Raw genomic sequence first — 21,219 nt, forward strand, 5'->3', positions numbered from 1 at the left:
TGTATCAGTTCTATATTTTCCCATGTAACGCAACTCCTCAATCTGCCGAAGGCTTCATTGCTGCAGACATAAATGGCACTGGAGCTTCTACGCAGCTGTACCTGATCACAGACTATCATGAGAATGGATCTCTGTATGACTATTTGAAGTTCACCACTCTGGACACACAGACCCTGCTCAAACTGGCCTACTCTGCAGCCTGTGGCTTGTGCCACCTGCACACGGAGATCTACGGCACACAGGGAAAGCCAGCCATCGCTCACAGAGACCTGAAGAGCAAGAACATCCTCATAAAGAAGAACGGCACCTGTTGCATCGCTGACCTCGGGCTTGCTGTGAAGTTCAACAGGTGCTTCTTCACACGTTCATTTTAAAAGCTTGTTTTTTAAACGGTTCAGTCATTTTGAGGAAGTAACATTTTTTCTTTGTGTCAGTGACACAAATGAAGTGGACATCCCACTGAGCACACGTATGGGCACCCGGCGCTATATGGCTCCAGAGGTCCTGGATGAGACTCTGAATAAGAACCACTTTCAGGCCTACATCATGGCGGACATCTATAGCTATGGGCTGGTTATATGGGAAATGGTCAGACGCTGTGTCACTGGAGGTATTCATAAAACGAATTGACTAGCAAATCTTTCCTTTGTTTTGCTTTAGACATCTGTTAAGAGTATTTTCTTACCCAACCATCATTTTACAGTCAGCATGAAATGGAAATTCATCCTATAAATGTTCTAAAATACATCTAGATGTACTTCATTTCATACTTCTTTTTTTTTTTTTTTTGACCTTTTAGACCAATTATTTTGTCTGCATAAGCCCTGCCCCTTTCTTATAATCAACTGCAAGCTTGTGTTCAGAACTGCCTCCATCCAATCAACAACTGATGGAAAGAACCAAGTCTGAACCAGCTGGCCTACATTTATTTAGAAAAAATGTTTAGACATTTTTCTCAGATTTCTGTCACAATACAGAAGAAAAGATCTGTTACTACTAAGTATTTTGAATCAAAATGATCTAAAATGAAAACTTCCTGTTGTGGATGCTTACAGAATTTAAACTATTAGTAATTAATGAATTAATCTACTGATTGTTTTCAAGGTATCGTTGAGGACTATCAGGTACCGTATTATGAGATGGTGCCATCAGATCCATCTTATGAGGATATGCTTGAGGTTGTGTGTGTCAAAGGACTGCGGCCCACCGTATCCAACAGATGGAACAGTGATGAGGTGAGTCATCCAGCAGATGGCAGTATATTTACAGATAATATTTGCAGAATGTTTACAGATTTAGTTAGTATTTGTAGGTTTGAATAGAAGCTTGAGTGATAAGTACATACAGAAGAGAAATGCATTTCCTGATCTTAAAAGAGTACATGAAAAGAGTCCTGATTTGTTTCTCCAGTGTTTGAGGGCCATGTTAAAGCTGATGTCAGAATGCTGGGCCCACAATCCTGCATCACGCCTGACCATCCTACGTATCAAGAAGACTTTAGCAAAAATGGTGGAATCTCAAGACATTAAACTCTGATTGGCTTTGATTTTATCTTTGATATCATTCTCCCCTTCACAGAGGAGGAGGAGAGTCGTGATAGTGACATCTAACGCAATTATGAAACATAACAAGCTCTCTCTTTCTCTGCCGGATCAGACAATGGTGCCTTTTGCCGCTTTCTGTGAAAGCTGTGTCATTGGAAACTTGGATTAGAGGATTACTGCAACAGACTGAAACAGTAGATAGAGGAAAGATTGACATAAACCTCACTGCCTTAAAATCCACTCAAGATATTCTGCATAGATTCAGGGATACACTTCCTGCCATATGGATGAAATGTTGACCTCTCATGGAATCTGTGTAAAGCATCCTCTGATTTAATGTATGATGTGTTATATACTATAGTAATAGATTAACTGAGGACAGAGCAAAATAATATGCTATCAATATAAAGAGCTGTTGACCTGATGTGTAGCATTTAAAAATCATACTTGAACTATACAGTAGTTTTTCTATTGTTCTAGTTTGAATTTTTTACACGTGTCAAAATGATTCTTGCCTAAACCATATATCGTTTGTGTTTTTAAAGCATGCTGTTTTTAACGTCCTCAAAATAGAAAAACATTCCCAGTGCATTCTTTCACTAAGCCTTTGAACATGTATTTTCATAAAGTGAACCAGCTGTCACTACATCTCATTTTAATTAGGAAAGGAAAACTCTTCATATTGACAGGTGTTTACAGTGGAGTGGGTCTCCTGTTAGCAGCGATTCGACAGCGATATGAACACTCCTTCAAAGTTGCCAAACTCAGTGTAGTGTTTGTTGGAGGATCGGTTGATGCATTCCTCAGTTCACTTCATTTAGAGATGCTGGGTCATTATTTACAGATCACTTTGAATGTGACTTTCGAGGATTTGGTGATATTCTGATCATATGTCCTTGCCAGTTTATGAATTATGTTGAACTGTGTTTATGTTTGTGTGGTAGCTGAAGGTGAATGGTACGACTGTAACATCTGTTAGTCATCAGTGCTTAAGACTTCTGTAAGGGCTGCCAAAATACAGTCTTCGTAACCGGTACGATCCAAAACACACATTGTTGCGTAACTTGTTTACAGAATGTTTACAATCATTTTGTCATTCTTTAGAAAATGCGTTGTTATATTTTAGAATACTTGTTTATTATTCTCAGTGCCATTGAAAAGACCAATGTAATATGTAAACAAGAAAGAAAACAATTCACAATAGTTCTTTACACCAGTATCTGGACCCTTAAAGACAGGAACAGTGAATATACAATGCTTTGATATTATCAGTGCCAGAATAAGGTGCTTTGTCACAAAACATCCAGAACAGTATGACCTGAAATGCCAAAAGGGCATCTTGATTAAAACAATATGCCAAGGTTACACACATGCTTTCAAAAGTATTTAAAATATTCGGAAAATAAATAATAGATATGTTAAAGGAAGCATTGTCTCAGTGGATAACTTCTGCAAACAGCACAAAGAAACACTAGATTTGCTGTATATGAAAATATATTTGTATACATTTGTTGCTCTTATTATAAAAGAAATCTGGAAATTGAATTGGTGAAATTGATCATCTATATCGAATGTTTTTTGTGGTTAAAAGGGATTTTCGAACTGATCATTAAGTTAGTTTTGGATTGCAGTAAAAAAAAAAAAAAGGGGGGATTCATGTTTTGGCTATTCCAATTTTTTTGAGGAGCATTTACCTGTTAAAGAATCTCATCTTTTTCTTTTCAATAATTTTGTCTGCATTTTCCCAAATACTAAATCTTGCATCCATCCCCCATGGCTTCTGTTCTTCATCCAAAAACTGAGAATAAACCTCTTAACTGTAATCTGAGTTGTGATGAATGTTTCAAGGACATGTTTTACCATACTATATATAAGCCTGTATTTGATGTGCTCTCCCATAGTATCACCAGTCCATCTCTATGTAATATATTAAACAACCTGTCTAATTTGGAAAAAAAAAAAAAAAGTTTAATCAGCCTCATTTTGAAAGGGTTATGACTAGGCCTCATACTCATACAATATTTGTTCATGTTATCTTTTAAAAATATATTTTTTGTTTTTTTGTTTTTTGGCGAGTGTTGTTTCTCTTCTGGAATATCATGTAGTTGTCACATTGAAGCCAAATTCAAGACTTTTTTTAGTCCACCACATAGGGACACATCATCTAAACCTTACTCCTTGAAAACAATAACCCATCACAGTTACTAATAACATAAGCTGTTACTTTGTCCTGAAAGAGAAAGTGGTTGGCATTGCAAAAAAATAAAAGTGATTATTTTTTTTTTCTTTTCTATTTTGTAATCCTACCATCTTCTAGCACCTTTAGATTGTAGCATGTTCTCAGGTGGTCTGCAGCATTAGTAGACCTGCAAACGTGTTATCTTGTGGGTTGTTGAGTTCTATAGTTCCCTGAAGCAGCTCTAGACGGAGTTCCTCTCCTTGCTCCATCTGCAGGATACAGACACGTGTTGCAGGTGCACCCAACTTCCTCGGGTTCTGCCGCAAGGATGCAGCTACCGCTCCACCTCTCTTTAACTGAGCCAGAGATGGGCCTGGTCCAAAGTCCAGTGTCACCACAAAGAGGTAAACACCAGAAGTAGGAGCACGAAATATGCCTGTTTTTGGCGAGTATAAGTGTCCATGATTTAGGGTCACACTTTCAAAAAGTATAGTGCCAGATCCATTAGTACCTTCAGCAGTGCTGGCCAGGAACATAGTTGGACTATCCGGGAGCTGACGAAGCACTGTTGGAAATCAAATGATAATGATAAAGTATTTCAATATGAGTGCTTGGAGGAAAGAAAAAGGGGATATAATGCAATAACAATTTACTTTTACTGGGGGCGCTCTTATCATGAATGTCAGCTAACATTTACTCTAGGTTCAATGTGAAGAACATTTTATATGTTTAATGACAACATTATCTGTATTATTTATGTCTAGAAAAAATTATATTAAGTTATTTACAGTCTTGTTAGGTAAGTTTTTAAATAATTTTGAAGTGGCAGGATGAATTCACAGTGTAATTCAATGAAAATAGATTATTAACTATTAACTACTAACTATTAACTAAGATTATTAACTATTCACCACATTATTAAGTGGTGAATAGTTTTGCAATGTTTAATTCTCCTTAATATCTCCTTACCTGCGGACTCCAGTGATGCATCCCTCCTGCTGCGGTAATTCATTCGTTCTCCTGTCTGGACAGCTCTGTTATCTGCTCTCTTCTTTTGTCTCCTGTTCTGTTGTTTTGCTTCCTTTCTCTTCATCAATGCTGACAATTTATTCAAATCCACAGACAGCTCAGAGCCAGTAAGTCCCTCTGTATTACTGAAAATGCTGTTAAAAACTCCAAGATGGGTCTCCAGGTCCTTCCGCAAAGCATCCACATTGGACTGCAATTTCCCCTCCACACCACCAGAGGCAGACGTTTTAGTACAGTTGCAACAAGAAGAACAGCGATTTACCTCGAGCTGTTTAATGTGAGCTCCAAGTTCTTTCACCATTTTCTCTAAAGTCCAGAAGTCATTATCAGAGTACTCTGGCAGTTCCTCGGACAAGACGAACCTTTCTTCCCCATGTCTCCTTTTGGTGCCCACCGAGACCCAGTCTGGAAGCACTGAGGGCTCATCTGCTGCCGCCACCTGGGTGGTAGCAGAGTTCAGCATTGAGGCCAAGCTGCGACTGTGTCCATTGATCTGCTCTTGCATATCTCTGATGCTTTTCCTCAATTCTGGAACAGAGAAACTTCTTTTGTCCTCACTAGATAATGCTATAAACTCCAACACATCTTCCTCCAGCAAAAACTCCAGTACCTCCGAGTGACGAATAGTGTCCTCAAGCAAGGTTTTGAAAACGCTATCTAATTGCTGGATTTTCTTGACTTCGGTCCTGTTCTGCTCCTGGAGTGTTTCGATGTCCTGCTGGCTGCCTAGCAGAGAGGCTTGGAGCTGGGTCACATTGTGCTGTAACATTCTGCTCTTTTCCTGTTCAAATGCAAGGGACTTTTGCACATTTAGTAACCCTAGTTTCAAATCTTCCACAGATGGAATCCAAGCACCATTGTCCAACATCTCCTGTGCCTCACTCTCACGGGCCAACTTATTTTCATTCGCTATCTCCATCACGTTAGCTACAGTTTGTTCCAGTTCGGTCACAGATACTCCAAGAGCGGCACAGTCACAATCCCCACTTGCTGAACTTATATTCTTGTGGAACACTGTAAAGAGATGGTCGACATCAGACTCCATCTCCTGCATAGTGGTCTGGAGAACACTGATGTTGCTGCTCAGCTCATTAATGCGGTCAAGAACTGCTACCTTGGCTGCCTCCACCTCTAAAACTGTCTCCATGAACTGAACCTGGCTTTTGAGGCCAGTCTGGACTATTTTCTCATCCAGATCTCCCCAACCATTCTGGAGGTCCTTAATGTTTTCAGTCACTTGTTCTTGGCCTTCAGTCAAGCCACTAAGTCTCACTGTGTTGTTGATGACTTTGTTGTCCAGACGTGTGATGGCCTCCCAAACAGCTGCGCTCTCATAAGACTGACTCTGTGCAGGATCGGTCTTTTCGTTGCAAATCTTCTGTAGTTCCTTGTCCAGCCTCTCTTGCTCCTGCTGCACTTCTGACATCGATGTGTTCAGAGAGTGGAGATTCACCTAGAGCAAGATACACACATTTAGTACAATATTTCTGCATGAATAAAAGTTGAGGTGCTGGTTGAGGTTGAGTCAGAATCCTGACCTGTATCATCTTCTGGTTACGCTTAATTTTGACATCCATGGCTGTCTTGAAATTGGTCAGATTGTAGTGCAGCATGGTTTGCTGTGCGTGGAGCCTTGCTTCTATCTCATTGCGGTAGTCGCGAAACTGAGCTTTTGCCTCCTCCAGCTTCTGGAAACTCTCCCTCAACTCTGCCTCAACAGCCTCCTGTGGATTGTGCTCCTCACCACCAACCTCTAGAGGCTCCGCGGCCCGCCCCTGATCATGTCGAAGTTGGTCCATGTCCCGCTGCAAACCCTGCACCTCCTGAAAAAGCCGTTCCAGGGTTAGATTGAAATTCTCCAACACAGGTTGTAGCTGAGACATCACAGCCTCTTTCAAAATTTGTAGGAGCCCATGGTGATGAGAAGGTACTTCAGGGTGAGGAACACCTTCATTTACAGCATGAGGATCTGAAAAAAAAGGACATTGTGAAAAAACTAAGCATGCCAGAAAGATGAACTCTGAACTGGCCTTGTTTAGATAGAATCTTAAAATAGATGTGTTCTCATTGGACATCTGCTTCTATGAACATTCTAAACAACTTACAAAGAGGGGAATCCCAGCAACAATATTCTTTTGTAGGATAATAACCACATTGCCAAAAATAGAAATTTGATTCTATTGTCATTCTTCATTTTCCATGTGCTATTGTTTATCCTCTTTGTGCTGCTCATAGGGAAACATCGATATCATGTCAGAAAGATTTATATCTCTGTTTCCAGCTCAGCATGGGCCATTCAAATGACCTTTGAACCTTTTAACTGACCCATCAACAGCCCACAAGCTTTCACATCCCCTGCATTGTAAGAAATGTGTTTTGTTATACTTTTGTACACAAGTTTCAGTTACAAGATTAAAGAAGGAAGAGATGTGTGGATGTACAAATTCCCTGCTGGGAACCTGAATATCGAGGTCATGTGCTGTTTTTATTCTTTTTATTCACATGCTGTCAAAACACTGTCTGGATAAGCTTGCTCCTTCTGGTTTTTTTATGACTGAGTCACGTTTTATTACCCTGAAAACATTGTTTTTACTCGCTGAACCACATTTCATACAGACACAAAAGCTCTGCCTATCCAGAACAATGGTTAACAAGAAAAAAAATTCTCTATTCAATGCTTAAAAAAAATGTCTTTCTTTTGTTTTCTTTTTGGAATCCTCTGTGAGAGAATAAACTTTTAAAAGAGGCTCTCAAGCGTTATGTGACAAATGTGTCCTTGCTTCAATACGGCCACAGCTGTTCAACATTTTCTCAGTATCGTGTGTGCCTGGATTCAATCTATATCTGAACCTCTGTGTCATTTCCATAGACCATTACATCACACTCACAACCATACAATGTATGGAGGGACTTTTTTTCCCAGGGAAAGACAGGATATCCTGTGCAGGAACTAGTAACGAGAAGAGACAGTAAGGAGTTGTCAAAGCAAAGGACTGGAGGTTTTCACCCAGTCTGGAGCATTATTTACTGTTCTGTTAATCCGGCACCCTTTGGACAGAAGGATGTAAGAGAGACAGAATAATATCCCCATAATATCTCTGACAATGCATATTACAACCAAAGGAAGTGTTCTCAGTAGTTTGTATGTACAAGAGAGGGGAAAGCGAGACCTGCTAAATGCAGTACTTCAAAATCACAGCCTTCTGAAAAATGTTCAGTTTATTTAAAATCTACAGGTTGGAAAGTTTGAGTTGCAAGAGCGCAAGTTTAAACACAAGACTAAAAGCGGACTAATGAGTAGATGAGTTGACCAGTTCAGTGTGCTGTTGTCTAATGTCAACCTCTGCAGTTCCATTTAACCACTTGTTAGCAATTTCTATGTTGTCAAAGCAAAGTCTGTGCGGTATATTGCATATATCATTTAACATACCTCTCCTCTCAAAGTGTTGATTGTTACGCCGTTCACGGACAGAATGATGGCTGTGCTCATAGTAATCGATGGGCTCTGCTGCAGTTTGATTCTCTACATCAGATTGTTGAGTTTCATAGAGTGGACCGCCAAACATTTGGTAATCACTCTGCTCTCTGTTCTCCTGAGTTAGTTTGTTATATCCTAAGAAAAGAGAAGAAAAATGTTACGAGACATTTTGGTTGTACTGACTGATGATGCTTTTGCCATCATGCACTCTTCTTTTTTTCTTACTGACAGCACAAATGTGACCTGTATAGTTTAACCTGTGTGTTTGAATCTCTGGAAGGTCATTAATAGGAGTGCTTAGTATCAGACTAATCAGCAGCATGAGAATTTCCAAGTTTGCATCCAAAGCATTTGTTTTTGTCCCAACAACTAGCTCGAATGATTATTTTTAGAACTGTGGATTTAACGGCCTCCTCGTGCTATTATTCTAGCGTGCTCCAGTGCATGTGTGTATTTATCCAAAACTGTTTTTGTTTTGTCCATGCTTGAACTGAAGCACATTCATACACGTTAACACCCTGTGTGGGCTTGCCCCTTGCCTTTCACAATGCTCATACACCCTTTTCCATTTTCACTTTTGAGGCAATAACATTCCCATAGCCAGCTATTATTTGCACAAACACGCTTTTGTCACTTCCACGGTTTGTTTCAGCAGTCAGGCCAGTGTCGCAGGTATATACTCATGCATGGCTAGAATTCTGTACCATGTTTTTATTAGAGATTATTCAATTACAGATTGTAAAAATGTAGATTTTTAACTAATTTTTTACTAATTTAAAGATGAGTTTTTACATCACATACCTATGTCTGTTGCTTCATGTCTCCCCGGATGTTCAGTGTCTGCCACAGTGGGGTCTTCAGATTCAGAGACATGGCCGTCTGTGACTGACAGAGCACAGCAAAAACAGAGGGAAAGTAATGTTAAACCATTCTCATGTTTTCATGAACATATGGCACCTCACCATTTAAAAGCACTTCTCACACAAACAATTTTATATATATTTGTAAGACAATCTGGTCCAATTAACAGTAGTTGAAAGGTGGGATGTTTACACACTTTTGTCCAAGTGTATTCAGATCTCTAATGTTGTTACATGTATACAAGAGAGGAGTAACACCATGTTAAAACTTTAGGAAATGGCAATACCAGTGTAAAATCAAACTTTTATCACAGTAATAAGTTTATCACTGACTTATCGAAGCAAGTCAGGTGCACGATGTTGCAGGCACTTCTTGTTCTTGGTTCTAGCATTATCTTAAGCACTGTTGTGTCAGAACTCATCAGTACCTGTCTCCTCACAGTTTTCCCCAGCATGCCCAGGGCAGCATCGCCACTGCAGTGAAGAGTAGATTTTCTCCTTCTGCCTGTACACTGGCCGAGTGGACAGCTTGTACCTGCATACACATTACAGGGATTTTATTAAGTCATGCTACATAAAGCTATGCACTTTGCAGATTAAGTTAGCGAAGTAATAGATGTGTTTATGTTAAAATACCTCTCTTTCTATTCTATTCTAACTTAATATACAGAGGGAAAAATGAAAGGTATTTTTACTTCCACATCCCGTCTGTTGCACTAAAGCAGGTGAGAGACATGTTTGAAAACAGTTGTTCTGTTTGGTGCCTCTAGTGGCACAGAATCTACATTTCACCTATTTCACTTTTAAGATATGATCTATTACTTACATGACTAGCTGGCAGTCGGGGATGCCGTTAGGACAGGGGCTCAGGTACTTAATGATGTACTTCTCAGTTCCACAGGATACTGCCACAGTAACAGCATGCTTGTGAACAAACGCACACCAATTCCTGAAAGGGAGAGCGAACCACAGCCTCACAACTTGGTAATTATACTCTGTAGTTAACATCACAAGTTTCAGATTGGTCAAGGCCAGAAGTTTATTGTACTTAGCAATAATACAAGTTATTTTTGTGTGCTTGTGTTTAGCTTTACTCCTAGTTTTCAGGGTCAAGTCTAAAGATATTTCATTGTCTACAGGCAAATATCAGCCTACAAAATGATAGATTAAGCCCTTTAATATGTTTCTTGGAATGCATCCATGGTAATCTCTAATTAGTTTGAATCAATAGCCAGATGTTTTCTTCAAAGTTCTTGGATTAAACGCCATTTACAGCAACATAAAGAGTAAACATGCGGATGCACTAACACTATACAATCAAGAAAGTTTTTCACTATATAAATAATTTACCCAGGGTTATTTTTGAGAGTTTTCCTCATATATAATTTCTGCGACTATACAAAGCATGTGAACATTTAATAAGGTTTATGACTTTGTTGCTAAACAACTTGACAAACATTACTTCCTCACACACTGTTAACATTTTTAGATAACCTCTTTTCAGGGTTAGAAGTGGTGCTAAACATCTTGCAAAATTACAAGCTTGAAACATTCAAATGGTTCCAATCATAAGTGCATGAAGAATTTTCAGATCCATTTGAGCTTTGAACTTTTGCAGGTAGACCCTATACGTCGTTGCTTCACACAAAGGTCAACGAAGGTCTGTACCACAAGTTTAGAGAGGTTGGTTACTGATTGAGGGTGGCTGACCAGAAATACAAAACCCACAGAGATTTCATTGAGTTCAGCTGTGAGGTCCTTTTTCTTAGGTCACAGCAAAGCTGATGATGATGAGCTGCAGTTATTTTTCATCATAAGAGCTGATCTTTGACACGTCTTTATTACTGATTATAAGTAAACCGGTAACCTCTGAGCAGAAATCAGAGGTTTGTTGAAGTTTAAGGCTGGACAGACAAGGCTCTCTGAGTAATTGGTTGTTTTAACTTGCTCAATCCTCTTGATCTATGATTCATAGTCCACAAGAAAGACAGGTCAAAACCTCCCTCCCCATTCCCCTCCATTTCTGAGTTGTGAATTGTTTTGGTTGTAATAGTTCAGTCTTTGGTCAGTAGTAAATGTGGTTTCGGTATGAGCTTGAGAATGAGAAACTCTGTATTTGTCTCTCCATTAATCCAACATGAATGTACAGGGCAGATCAGGTCAACAAGAGAATTTTGATGACTAAATGACTGAGAATACACAAGGTTGAGTTTTTGATTTGTGTACCGCATCTAAACCCACAGGCACATCCAACATAGACAAGTGAATCAGTCAAGCAAAGTTGCACTCTGGTTTTAAGCCAAAACACAACACAAACATGCTTCTTCCAACACTATTGGCCCTTGTTATGGTAACATGAAGAGAAGCAAGTAACCACACTATTCATGTATGATTAGTAATACCTAATACATTTCAGATCATTAGACAATGAAACTTATCCTAGAGAGCTTTAAGCAAGGTCTGAGCTGACAAAATACAGCTGTAGACCACACATGCCACAGTTAGTCTTACATAAAGAGCTTTAGTGCCAAATAAAACTGACAAAAAACAACAACAACTCACATTTTCAGTACACATTTTCAGTATAAAGTGTAACAGGATGTGTAAACATCCAAGTGGTTAATCTTGTGCAACACAAGTTTTCTGGAAATGCACACTAACTGAAAATGTCAAACAGAGAGGAATCGTATTGCAGATGTTAAGGCATTTGTCTCTGTTGTTAAAACAAAGAGTATTTCGAGCATTACTTGGTCATTCCTCTGACATTATATTTGTCTTTATTACAAAGCTGACTGTAATGTGTTTAGTGATTAATAGGATCTGAAGGTAAAGGGATTAAAGATCTCAAGCACGTGAATGATTATAGGTTACAAGCCTGTGATTTTGCTTTATTCTGGGGCAGACTGGGATTAACGGATTAAAGGATGGTGCACAACAGATTTCCTTCTCGCTGCCTTCATCTCTGGTTTACATTATCTTCTGTAACCCCTTAGAAGAGGTTAAATTGAGCTGATTGAGCTTAAATTGTTGGGTGCACACGACACAGCACACACATTCTGTTTCCATTTAATGAGTGTAATTGTTCAAAAAACTACAATTCCACTGCATCACAGATTTCTTGGTTGACAAAAAGTTATGTACAGAACTAGGTGTTAAACTCTGGAACGCTTGGGTTAAAAGTCTACTGGACTAACCAAATATATTTTAGTGATGTTTGCACATTGTGTATACTTAAATACAACAGATCCTTTTCCCTAATCAGCACCTTTTCAGGCTTGAATTAGATTTTATGTCACTTCCTGCCATATAGTTCTGTGAATGGGCATCTCTGTAAGCACATTGCTTTTCCTCTTGCTTTTTGCAGATTAGTGTCCCCTCACGGGAAGGAAGCATCTGACTCATCCTGTGATCCTTACCCAACGAAAATACCCACGCAAAAGACTCAGATGACCTCTAACCTTTAGCTGCTTTGTTTCATAGTTTCCCTAGGTCCTGTGTTATTTTCCAGAGAGTGTACTGAAAAAAAATCTTTCTCCTAATCAGTATTTTTGGCCTTGTTTTAAATATCTAAACATCCTTAAGACAATCTATATTTACTTAGTTAATTTTCAATTGAACTGAACGAGATATCACTTATTATCACAAAATTTGTCTTACCACATTGTAAAATAGTGAACATGGCAAGCTGTAACACGTTTACCAATGCCTATTACAAATCAAAGAGCTTTGATGTTTTTTTAACAGCAGATATTTGTCCTACTGTATACATAATATTAAGGCTGAATATTAATGGTTTTGTTTGACTTTGGATACAGGTTTCTCAATGGCTCTCACTGTTTTACAGCAGCTGCGATAGATAAGACATCCATGTCATTCTACTGATTCTAATCCAAGAAAGAAAGCTCATGATAAGCAACTGAAGTGGTGAGTTTATATTGATTCGAGCACAAAAGGAAACAAGGCTTTTCGACGGACAGACCTCTGTTGAGATTGGTTAAGACCCAAGAAATAAATTGATTGCAAAACTTTTTTTAGGGCCAGAACATAAACTAGAGCTGCTTTCTGAGATTGGACCCAGGATAAAAGCAGATTAACTAAAACACATCAGAGAAAGAAGAGTGTGCGAGAGGATTTGAAAACTGAACACGGAGGTCAGATTTAGATGAATTCAGGGGATTTCACTGACAAAAGATGTGTGTCTTGATTATTTGACTATTTGCTAAACAAGGTTTTGTTTCTCAAGAACATGTCATTTGTTTTGACATTTTGATTTGTTGTGTTCAGAAAGCTTGAGAAACTTTGTGAAGTAAAATTTCTATTTTCAATTATTTCCGACAATTTTTTTTAAAGGGTTAGTTAAATTAAATTAGGCCATAAATTACTCACCCTCAAGTCATCCTAGGTGTATATGACTTACTTCTTTCAGACGAATCCAGTCAGAGTTATAAAAAAAAAAAAAAGCTCTTTGATCTTTCAAGCTGTTTAATGCCACTGAGAGGGTGTAGCCCTGCATCAGTCCAAGAGAAGTTTAATAAAAAGAAGAATCCGACTGGATTCGTCTGAAAGAAGATTATTTACACCTAGGATGATGTCAGGGTGAGTAATTTATGACCTAATTTTCATTTTTGGGTGAACTAACCCTTTAACTTTCCACATAAGTACAAAACCTTCCCACTGTTACCATGATCAGTGATATTTTCTCCTTGTCCATAAGTATTCTAGATTCCTCCAATTTTGTGCTCCTGGGCATCAAACTCTCTCTGTCACTCTGTCTTTCTTTCTAACTATTCAGAGCTGTCCATACGTGCCAAGACATAACATCTCTAAAAAAAGATTCTCTTCTTTCATCCACAGCCCGAGACCTCCCCTAAAGTACACCTGGTATTTAACAAACTTTTCATGTTACCCTAATCTAGGGTTTAATGATACAAGATAAAACATCTTTAAATAATAAATTACTGTACAATATTTGATACCTCAAATCAAATTAAATCCCAATTCAGTACCCACATGACACCCCTCAGTACCCCTCATCTGCTTTAGCCTCATGTGGCATATTTTTCGAAAGAGATTCATTATTTTATTCAGCTAGAATGTATTAAACTGATCAAATGTGGCAATGAAGACGTTGTTTCAAAAAAATTGCTTTATGAGAAGAAACTTGATGAAATGATGAAGAACCCAACTTCACCCAACCTCACAAGCTGCTGCTCTGCTTCAACATGGGTGGCTCTCCAGGATAAATAATGAGCTCTAAAACCATGTAAACCATGCACGTTTTTTACAACATGTATGTAATGAGCCAGATTAATAGGATACTTACCGGGGACAACCCCTTTTTCAGCTAAAACTCAAGAAATGATTTCGTATTTTTGTACAGTGTGGTCATGATTATGTGTTTGAATCAAATGAAGCAAGATGAACAAGAATGAACAACAGCAACACTTACCCAGTGCGAGGTAAAGAGTCCTTGGTCTTAGTTGCAATGGATGGGTCCACTGTTCCCTTGGGCATGTCTGGAGAAAGATGTCCATGAGTGGGATCATGGTGTCCATGACCAACTGGATGGTGGACAGATGCATAGACATCAGGGCTCTGCCTGTTTAGTCCTTGACCATGATGAGGTGCTCCTAACCCAACCAGTGGAACTCTATGGTCCCATCCACGACCATCAGACATGTCCTTCAGCTCATCGTCGTCTTCTACCTCTGGGTCTCTGGCTCTGACCTCACATCGTGCTGCGAGAAGCAGCCCCTGCAGTAGCACGACCAACCTCAGCACCACCATATCTGTGTGCTCCTCAAAATGCACAGAAACTTCTACAAACACGAGAGAATAAGATGTTGTAAAGTAGTTGTTCTCTGGTGCTTTATGGAAACTCTCCGCCCCCCATCTCGAAACTCATCCTCTCCCTCCCTCCTCCTGTCAGTCCACTCCCCTCCATTCCCTGTCCCCCACCTCTATCTAACCCCCTCCCTCATCTTAATAGTTTCAAAGACCTCCAACAATCCTCGGAAATGAAACGCCTGCCAAATCCTCCCCCCTGCCGCCCTATCCCCCACACACCTACCCATGTCCAGCTCATTCCCCATGGAAAGGTCGCAGAGACTGGAACAATGAGACTCGTCAGCTTTCAAGCTTTACATGCTCAGAGGTGCTGGACATACACAATTGACTGTATGAGTGAGGAAGCAGTTCATTTCTCTTGGCTGATCACCAGAAATTGTACTCTCTTATCGCCTCTTGCTGCTCTAGTCTCCACTCGACACTAAGCAGCTCAGGAAAAGGATGTTAAAACTGAATTTAAGTGTATTACGAGACGATAAAAGGACCATGTTTGTTAAACATAAAACCATTTTAAAAGGTACAATCTTTTCCCCATATATTAAATAGATAATGGCTTGAAGGGATAATTCAGCATAAATATGAAATTTCTGTCAAAGACATTGTTCAAAATATGTTTTTGCTTTAAATGAATTCTATTCTTATGAACTTTCTAATAATCAAAGAATCCTGAAAAAATATATCATAATTTCTTCAGCACCAAATCTGCATATTATATATATATATATATATATATATATATATATATATATATATATATATATATATATATATATTATATATATATATATATATATATATATTATAATTATTTCTGATGGATCAAATTCAGCTTTATCACTTTAATAAATTTGATTTTAAAATGTTAAAATATGAAATTGTTTAATTAATTTTTTTAAGTTTAATAATATTTCACAATACTGCTGTTTTTACTGAATTTTACTTGAAGTCTACAGACACCAGTTGTGATACTGTCATGATGATTCTGCATCATTTTTTAAGCTTAAAAGCGTCTGGCCCATTCTTCGTATCTTCATAGATACAATGGCTGAATTCTTTAAAGAAAGTCAAAAACGGTTTGGAACAGTGTTTTTGAGTGAACTGTCTCTTTAAGAAATATAAATATAAAGCTGGGAGGCCCTTCCCTGGCAGCAGTGTAAGAGAACATGGATTTAATGTTTAGTCAAAGGATGAGTCAGTGTTTATTTTTCTCTGCTTTACCATACTTACAGAAACAGATGTTTTAATGGTTTTGTACAAACAATGATCAAATATTGTGTCTAGAGCTCATTGTGAAGAAAGACTTTTACACCACAGGGTTTTTCTGTAGTAAACTGTAAATCTCTAGCAACCTTTTTGGCAAAAAAAAAAATATATATATATATATATATATATATATATATATATATATATATATATATAAAGAAATAAACTTGCAACCATTTAATCTTTTGGAGCGGTTCTGGAAGGGATTACAGCCATTTGTGTGTTAATTTTCTGTTCAAATATGAGCTCAGAAATAGAGATTGTATTGCTGGAAATGACACAATGATTAAGCCTCATGCAGGATACTTACTTAAAGTCACCAGAAGATGTCAGTGCTGTAAAATAAAAGTGAAAATAAGTACAGCAGGATAGTTTGCTGAAGTACTGTACTGTTGATATATAGTATTGAGAGTGGAAGGGAGTGCTGGTTATTCACTCCCCCCACTTACACAGTTCCTGTCAGACCTGAGACTTGAACCCCACAACCTTCGACAAGTTTGGGAACCATTGGTGTATACAAACACTGATCTTTCTTCATGGTTAGAAGAAAGAGTAAAGTGAAGGCTCATACTGTGGATCACAGCAGTTTGATCTCTCGACTGGAACACCACGATGGAGTCAGAGAAATGGCCCTTTGTGATTATAGTCCTATTTAATTAACAGAAGATTTGCAGTTAAATTTGGTGAATGTCTGTCGGCTCCACTTACCTGTGGAGTTCCTCAAGGGTCCATTCTTGCTCCACTTTTGTTTTCATTGTATATGCTCCCTACAGGATCCATTTTTAGAAAGCATGGAGTTTCTTTTAATTTTTACACCGATTACACAGATTTATATGCCATTTCAAAAGAATGACAAGAACTGTTTAACTCCGCTTTTGGACTGCCTAAAAAGCATGATAGCTTTAAATATTCTGAAATTTAATGACAATAAAACAGAGATTATTTTATTTGGACAAACAGAAAATTTGGCATCTTTAAAACTAAATTTGGGTCCCCTGTGTAAAATAAAGTGGTTGTGAAAAATTTATCATGGAAAAAGGAGTCGTTCAAAAGAGAACTCAATTTTGATAAGCAAATTGACAATATTGTTAAATCTTGCTTTTTTAAGGCCCCATTTACAATAGTGCGTTTTAGTTTTAAAGGGTTAGTTCGCCCAAAAATGAAAATTATGTCATTAATAACTCACCCTTATGCTGTTCCAAACATGTAAGACCTCCTTTTATCTTCAGAACACAGTTTAAGATATTTTAGATTTAGTCCGAGAGCTCTCAGTCCCTCCATTGAAGCTGTGTGTACGGTCTACTGTCCATGTCCAAAAAGTTAAGAAAAACATCATGAAAGTAGTCCATGTGACATCAGAGAGTCTGTTGGAATTTTTTGAAGCATCGAAAATACATTTTGGTCCAAAAATAGCGAAAACGACGACTTCATTCAGCATTGTCTTCTCTTCTGTGTCTGTTGTGAGAGAGAGTTCAAAACAAAGCAGTCTGGATATCCGGTTCGCGAACTAATCATTCAGTTCACCAAATCGAACTGAATCGTTTTAAACGGTTCGCATCTCTAATACACATTAATCCACAAATTACTTAAGCTGTTAACTTTTTTAATGTGGCTGACACTCAAACACTCAGAGAACTGAAGATGAACACCGAGCCGAGCCAGATAACGAACAAAACATTGACTCGTTCACGAGTCAAGAACCATTTCTGTCAGACGCGTCCGATTCGTGAACCGAGGAGCTGATGATACTGCGCATGTGTGATTCAGCTTAGCTCTGACTATCTCTAGTTTTAAATCATTGTTAAAAACTTATCTATCAACTCAAGCTTGAAATCTTTCTTGGTTTATGCTATTTGAGCTTGCTGAGAAGCTCATAAAGGGGCTGGATATCTTAAGATCTTCGACCACAAGCACAAACAATCTGTCTAAGATCTTCAAAAACCGCAGATAGCATTTTGCTGGAAACATCCAGTCATGAGAGTGAGGAAGTGGATGTGGTAAGTGATGACGAGGAGAGTGTGAGTATTAAGTCACCTCAACCTGCCAGTCATGGGGAAATGTTGGAAGTTATGGCTCAGGCTCGAGCTGAACACTGTAGGCAGACCTGCTTAGCTCCGGGCGTCGTTGGCATGTGTTATTGGCGTGCCCCTTAAATTTGTGCATGTTTGATATTATTAAAGTGCTCTCTCACTAGGTGGTCAGGCATGCACCAAGTCATGGCGTAGTGGGTATTTCGTTCCCCAAAGTGTTAGAGGATGCAGTGTGGAGTTCCCTTGAAGGGGAATGTCTTGGGTTATGCATGTAACCATGTTTTCGATTTCAAAGTTTTTTTCCGTGGTGTATCATGGTTTACATGTATCATGGAATATATAATGGTTTCCACAAATTATTAATCAGCATAACTATTTTCAACATTGATAATAATAAGAAATGTTTCCTGAGCACCAAATTAACACATTAGAATGACTTCTGAATGATCATGTGGCACAGAAGACCATGAAAAGTTATGGCTGCTCAAAATTAAGCTTTGCCACTACATTAATAAATTACACCTTATAAATATTTTTTCAACAGAAAGAAGTTCTTTTAAATTGTAATATTTCACAATAGAGTATAGCACAAGGTAAGAATAGACTATGGCACAAGGCAGCCCCATCTCAGTGTTGAAAATTTATGGTTGAGGAGGTGCGCCAGCAAGGGCAAGCAAAGAGATGTGCAAAAGTGATCTCCCAAGTAAAGCAAGGGCAGCGTTGAGAGGTGAAAACTCTCTTGCAAGGAACTCTAGGGCATGGATGCATTCTAAATCAGCTTCCTTCTATGAGCCACTTATTATGTCCTGCCTTCACCAATGAACCTTAACCAGTTGTTCAGAGAAGATCCTTTGTCCTTTGTCTCAGCAAACCTGAAATACATCTTTATTGGCTGTAAGGTCAGCCTGATGCAAGTATTCTGAGCTGGCTGTTGATGTGAAGCAATGTGGATGGAAAACAAAGGTTTGTCCGGTTGAAGTTGGTTGCAGGGGCTTCGTATGGACATCTGCCATCAAACTGTTTAAGAAACTAGGAATCCAAGGCCAACCCCAACTACAAGCTGTCAAGCCCCTTCCCATTGCCACTGAACAAGAGAGTTGATGACTCTGGATTAAGAGGAGGGAAGCCGTCTGGGACACATAACAACAAAGGTGAAAGCAGAGGGGGCACACCTGGGATGCCAGTTGTTGCCGATGAACCCTCTGGAGATGTTGTGGGCTGATATCATCGAAACACCAAGGAAAGGGGTACCACTTAATACCACCTAGTCCTAAACTACAACAGCAAATTGAAAATCAGATCTAACCCCAAGTTTTTGAATGATATGTAGAAAGATCATTTAATTGTTAGACACTGCTGTGATGTTATTGCTAATGGATAAGGAATTAAGTATTTTTGTATTGATATTAGATATTTTAATTCTGCAACACAGCTTGATTATTTATTACCAGTAATGCAGATTTGCAAGTGACCATAAACTACGACTCATGGCATGATACTGTATATAATGATCCTAAAATGTGGGCAGAGAGAGACTTGGGCTATAGAGAATATGTTGTGCCAGAGGAAGGCTTCCACTAGCAGTTCATTAGCTCCAGTGCGGTCAGGAGCAATGGTTAACGGTACAGTACACACTCAAGAGACCTGTGCCACAGCTGTTTTTGTTTGTACAGTTGCCAATAACATACACCGGTATTTGAGAAAGGCTTGTGACTGTGTTCAACGATTGTGTCATTTAGCACTATTGTGCAAATTTGGTTGCCTATATTACAGCAACTAATTTTGCTGTCATAATGAGAATAACCTCTGGTGGTGAGCTACCTTTGACCCACAGCACTTGAAGAGCTCCTTAGATATGTGTAGAGAAAGTATCTTTCACAGTTCTCAACTTTGAACTAATTCTTTTGACCCAGGTTCAGTGAGAACAAAACATTTATTTCCCAGCAACAGAAACTGTTGCAATGGATTTTCAATGTCAGTAAAACAGACCCTGTACGGGCATTGTTTGTTGGTGTGTGTGTCTGAGAGAGAGAGAGAAGCTGCAAAGTTTTTAAAGAAAATTTTAAACACTTACTTTGCTTTACAATGCAATACAATACAATGCAACTATAACAATACAATTTTATTTCCCAGCTACATGCTCTGTGTCGGTCATTGCTTATTTATTTATTGGGACATAAAATTGTATTTGTGTGTCTATGTGTACACACAGTATTTTTAAAGCAGTGGTATTTCATATACATAAAAAAAAAATTTGCAATGTCAAAATTTGAAATAGAGTTCTACCAGAAAGACTCGGGAGATAGAGGAATGTACGAAGCATACATTTATTGACAGCTCAGCGAGCACAATTATAAATTTCTTTGGCGGAAGGCCCCGTCCATGGTTCGTAATCCGAGGGTAGCGAATCTGCATTTCCTGCCTGAAGACGAAGGCAGGGGCGCAGCAGACCCCCCCTGGAAGGTAAGGACAGGACCATCCTGGTGGTGGTGGGGAGGGTGGAGGTTGTTGTCGCGTTGGCATCTGCGAACTCAAACATGTGTAAGTACGATCTTTTATACAGGAGTATAAAGACGTGATTGGATAATGATGAAGGTAATTAGTGACGAAGTGATTGAGTCTTCCTGGCAGAACTTAGGCTAAAGCTTCCATTTCTTAAAAAGAAATACCACTGAACTAATGGAATTGCTATGTCCAAAGATTTAGCCTTTATTCCCAAATCAAAGCTCTGAAAACATATGAGCGTCACTATAGAGATGTCCTAGCCTAGTTTTTAAGCCTCATTTCCCAGTCTGCCAGTGGCACTATGTCACAGCTGCAATGTAAACTTTGGCACTTTTGGTTTTGGCACTTTCTCATCAGTGACAGCAGAGATGTGGTATACTCACAGATGGGATTTTTCCCTGAATCCCATTCTCAAAGCAGCTCTCAGTCTGCCCTGAACCTAGGAATATTAGGATGCCAGTTGCTTCATCACACTCTTACAGTA

General features: G+C 38.7%; 1 protein-coding gene and 1 pseudogene across 1 annotated transcript; one reads left to right on the forward strand and one right to left on the reverse strand.

The window, feature by feature from the left end:
* The window catches only part of LOC113112764 (bone morphogenetic protein receptor type-1A-like), a 31,978-nt pseudogene extending 29,007 nt beyond the window's left edge, over window positions 1-2,971 (forward strand).
* LOC113112762 (multimerin-2-like) lies at window positions 2,667-14,978 on the reverse strand. Its single transcript, XM_026278606.1, has 8 exons — window positions 14,540-14,978; window positions 9,917-10,039; window positions 9,519-9,625; window positions 9,032-9,115; window positions 8,183-8,365; window positions 6,291-6,721; window positions 4,693-6,205; window positions 2,667-4,288 (listed from the first exon to the last, which is right to left on the reverse strand). The coding sequence occupies exons 1-8, from the start codon at window positions 14,875-14,877 to the stop codon at window positions 3,885-3,887; spliced, it is 3,183 nt and encodes a 1,060-aa protein (XP_026134391.1). The 5' UTR covers window positions 14,878-14,978; the 3' UTR covers window positions 2,667-3,884.
* Window positions 14,979-21,219: the final 6,241 nt, after the last annotated feature.

Source organism: Carassius auratus, chromosome 13 (genome assembly GCF_003368295.1).
Source record: "Carassius auratus strain Wakin chromosome 13, ASM336829v1, whole genome shotgun sequence".
In the NCBI taxonomy this organism is placed as follows: Eukaryota; Metazoa; Chordata; class Actinopteri; order Cypriniformes; family Cyprinidae; genus Carassius; species Carassius auratus.

Coding starts and splice junctions, on each gene's coding strand:
- LOC113112762 (XM_026278606.1), bottom strand. CDS start 14,877: ATGGTGGTGCTGAGGTTGGTCGTGCTACTGCAGGGGCTGCTTCTCGCA. Junction 9,116..9,518: donor GGAAAACTGTGAGGAGACAG/GTACTGATGAGT, acceptor GTGCTCTGTCAG/TCACAGACGGCCATGTCTCT. Junction 6,206..6,290: donor GTAACCAGAAGATGATACAG/GTCAGGATTCTG, acceptor ATCTTGCTCTAG/GTGAATCTCCACTCTCTGAA.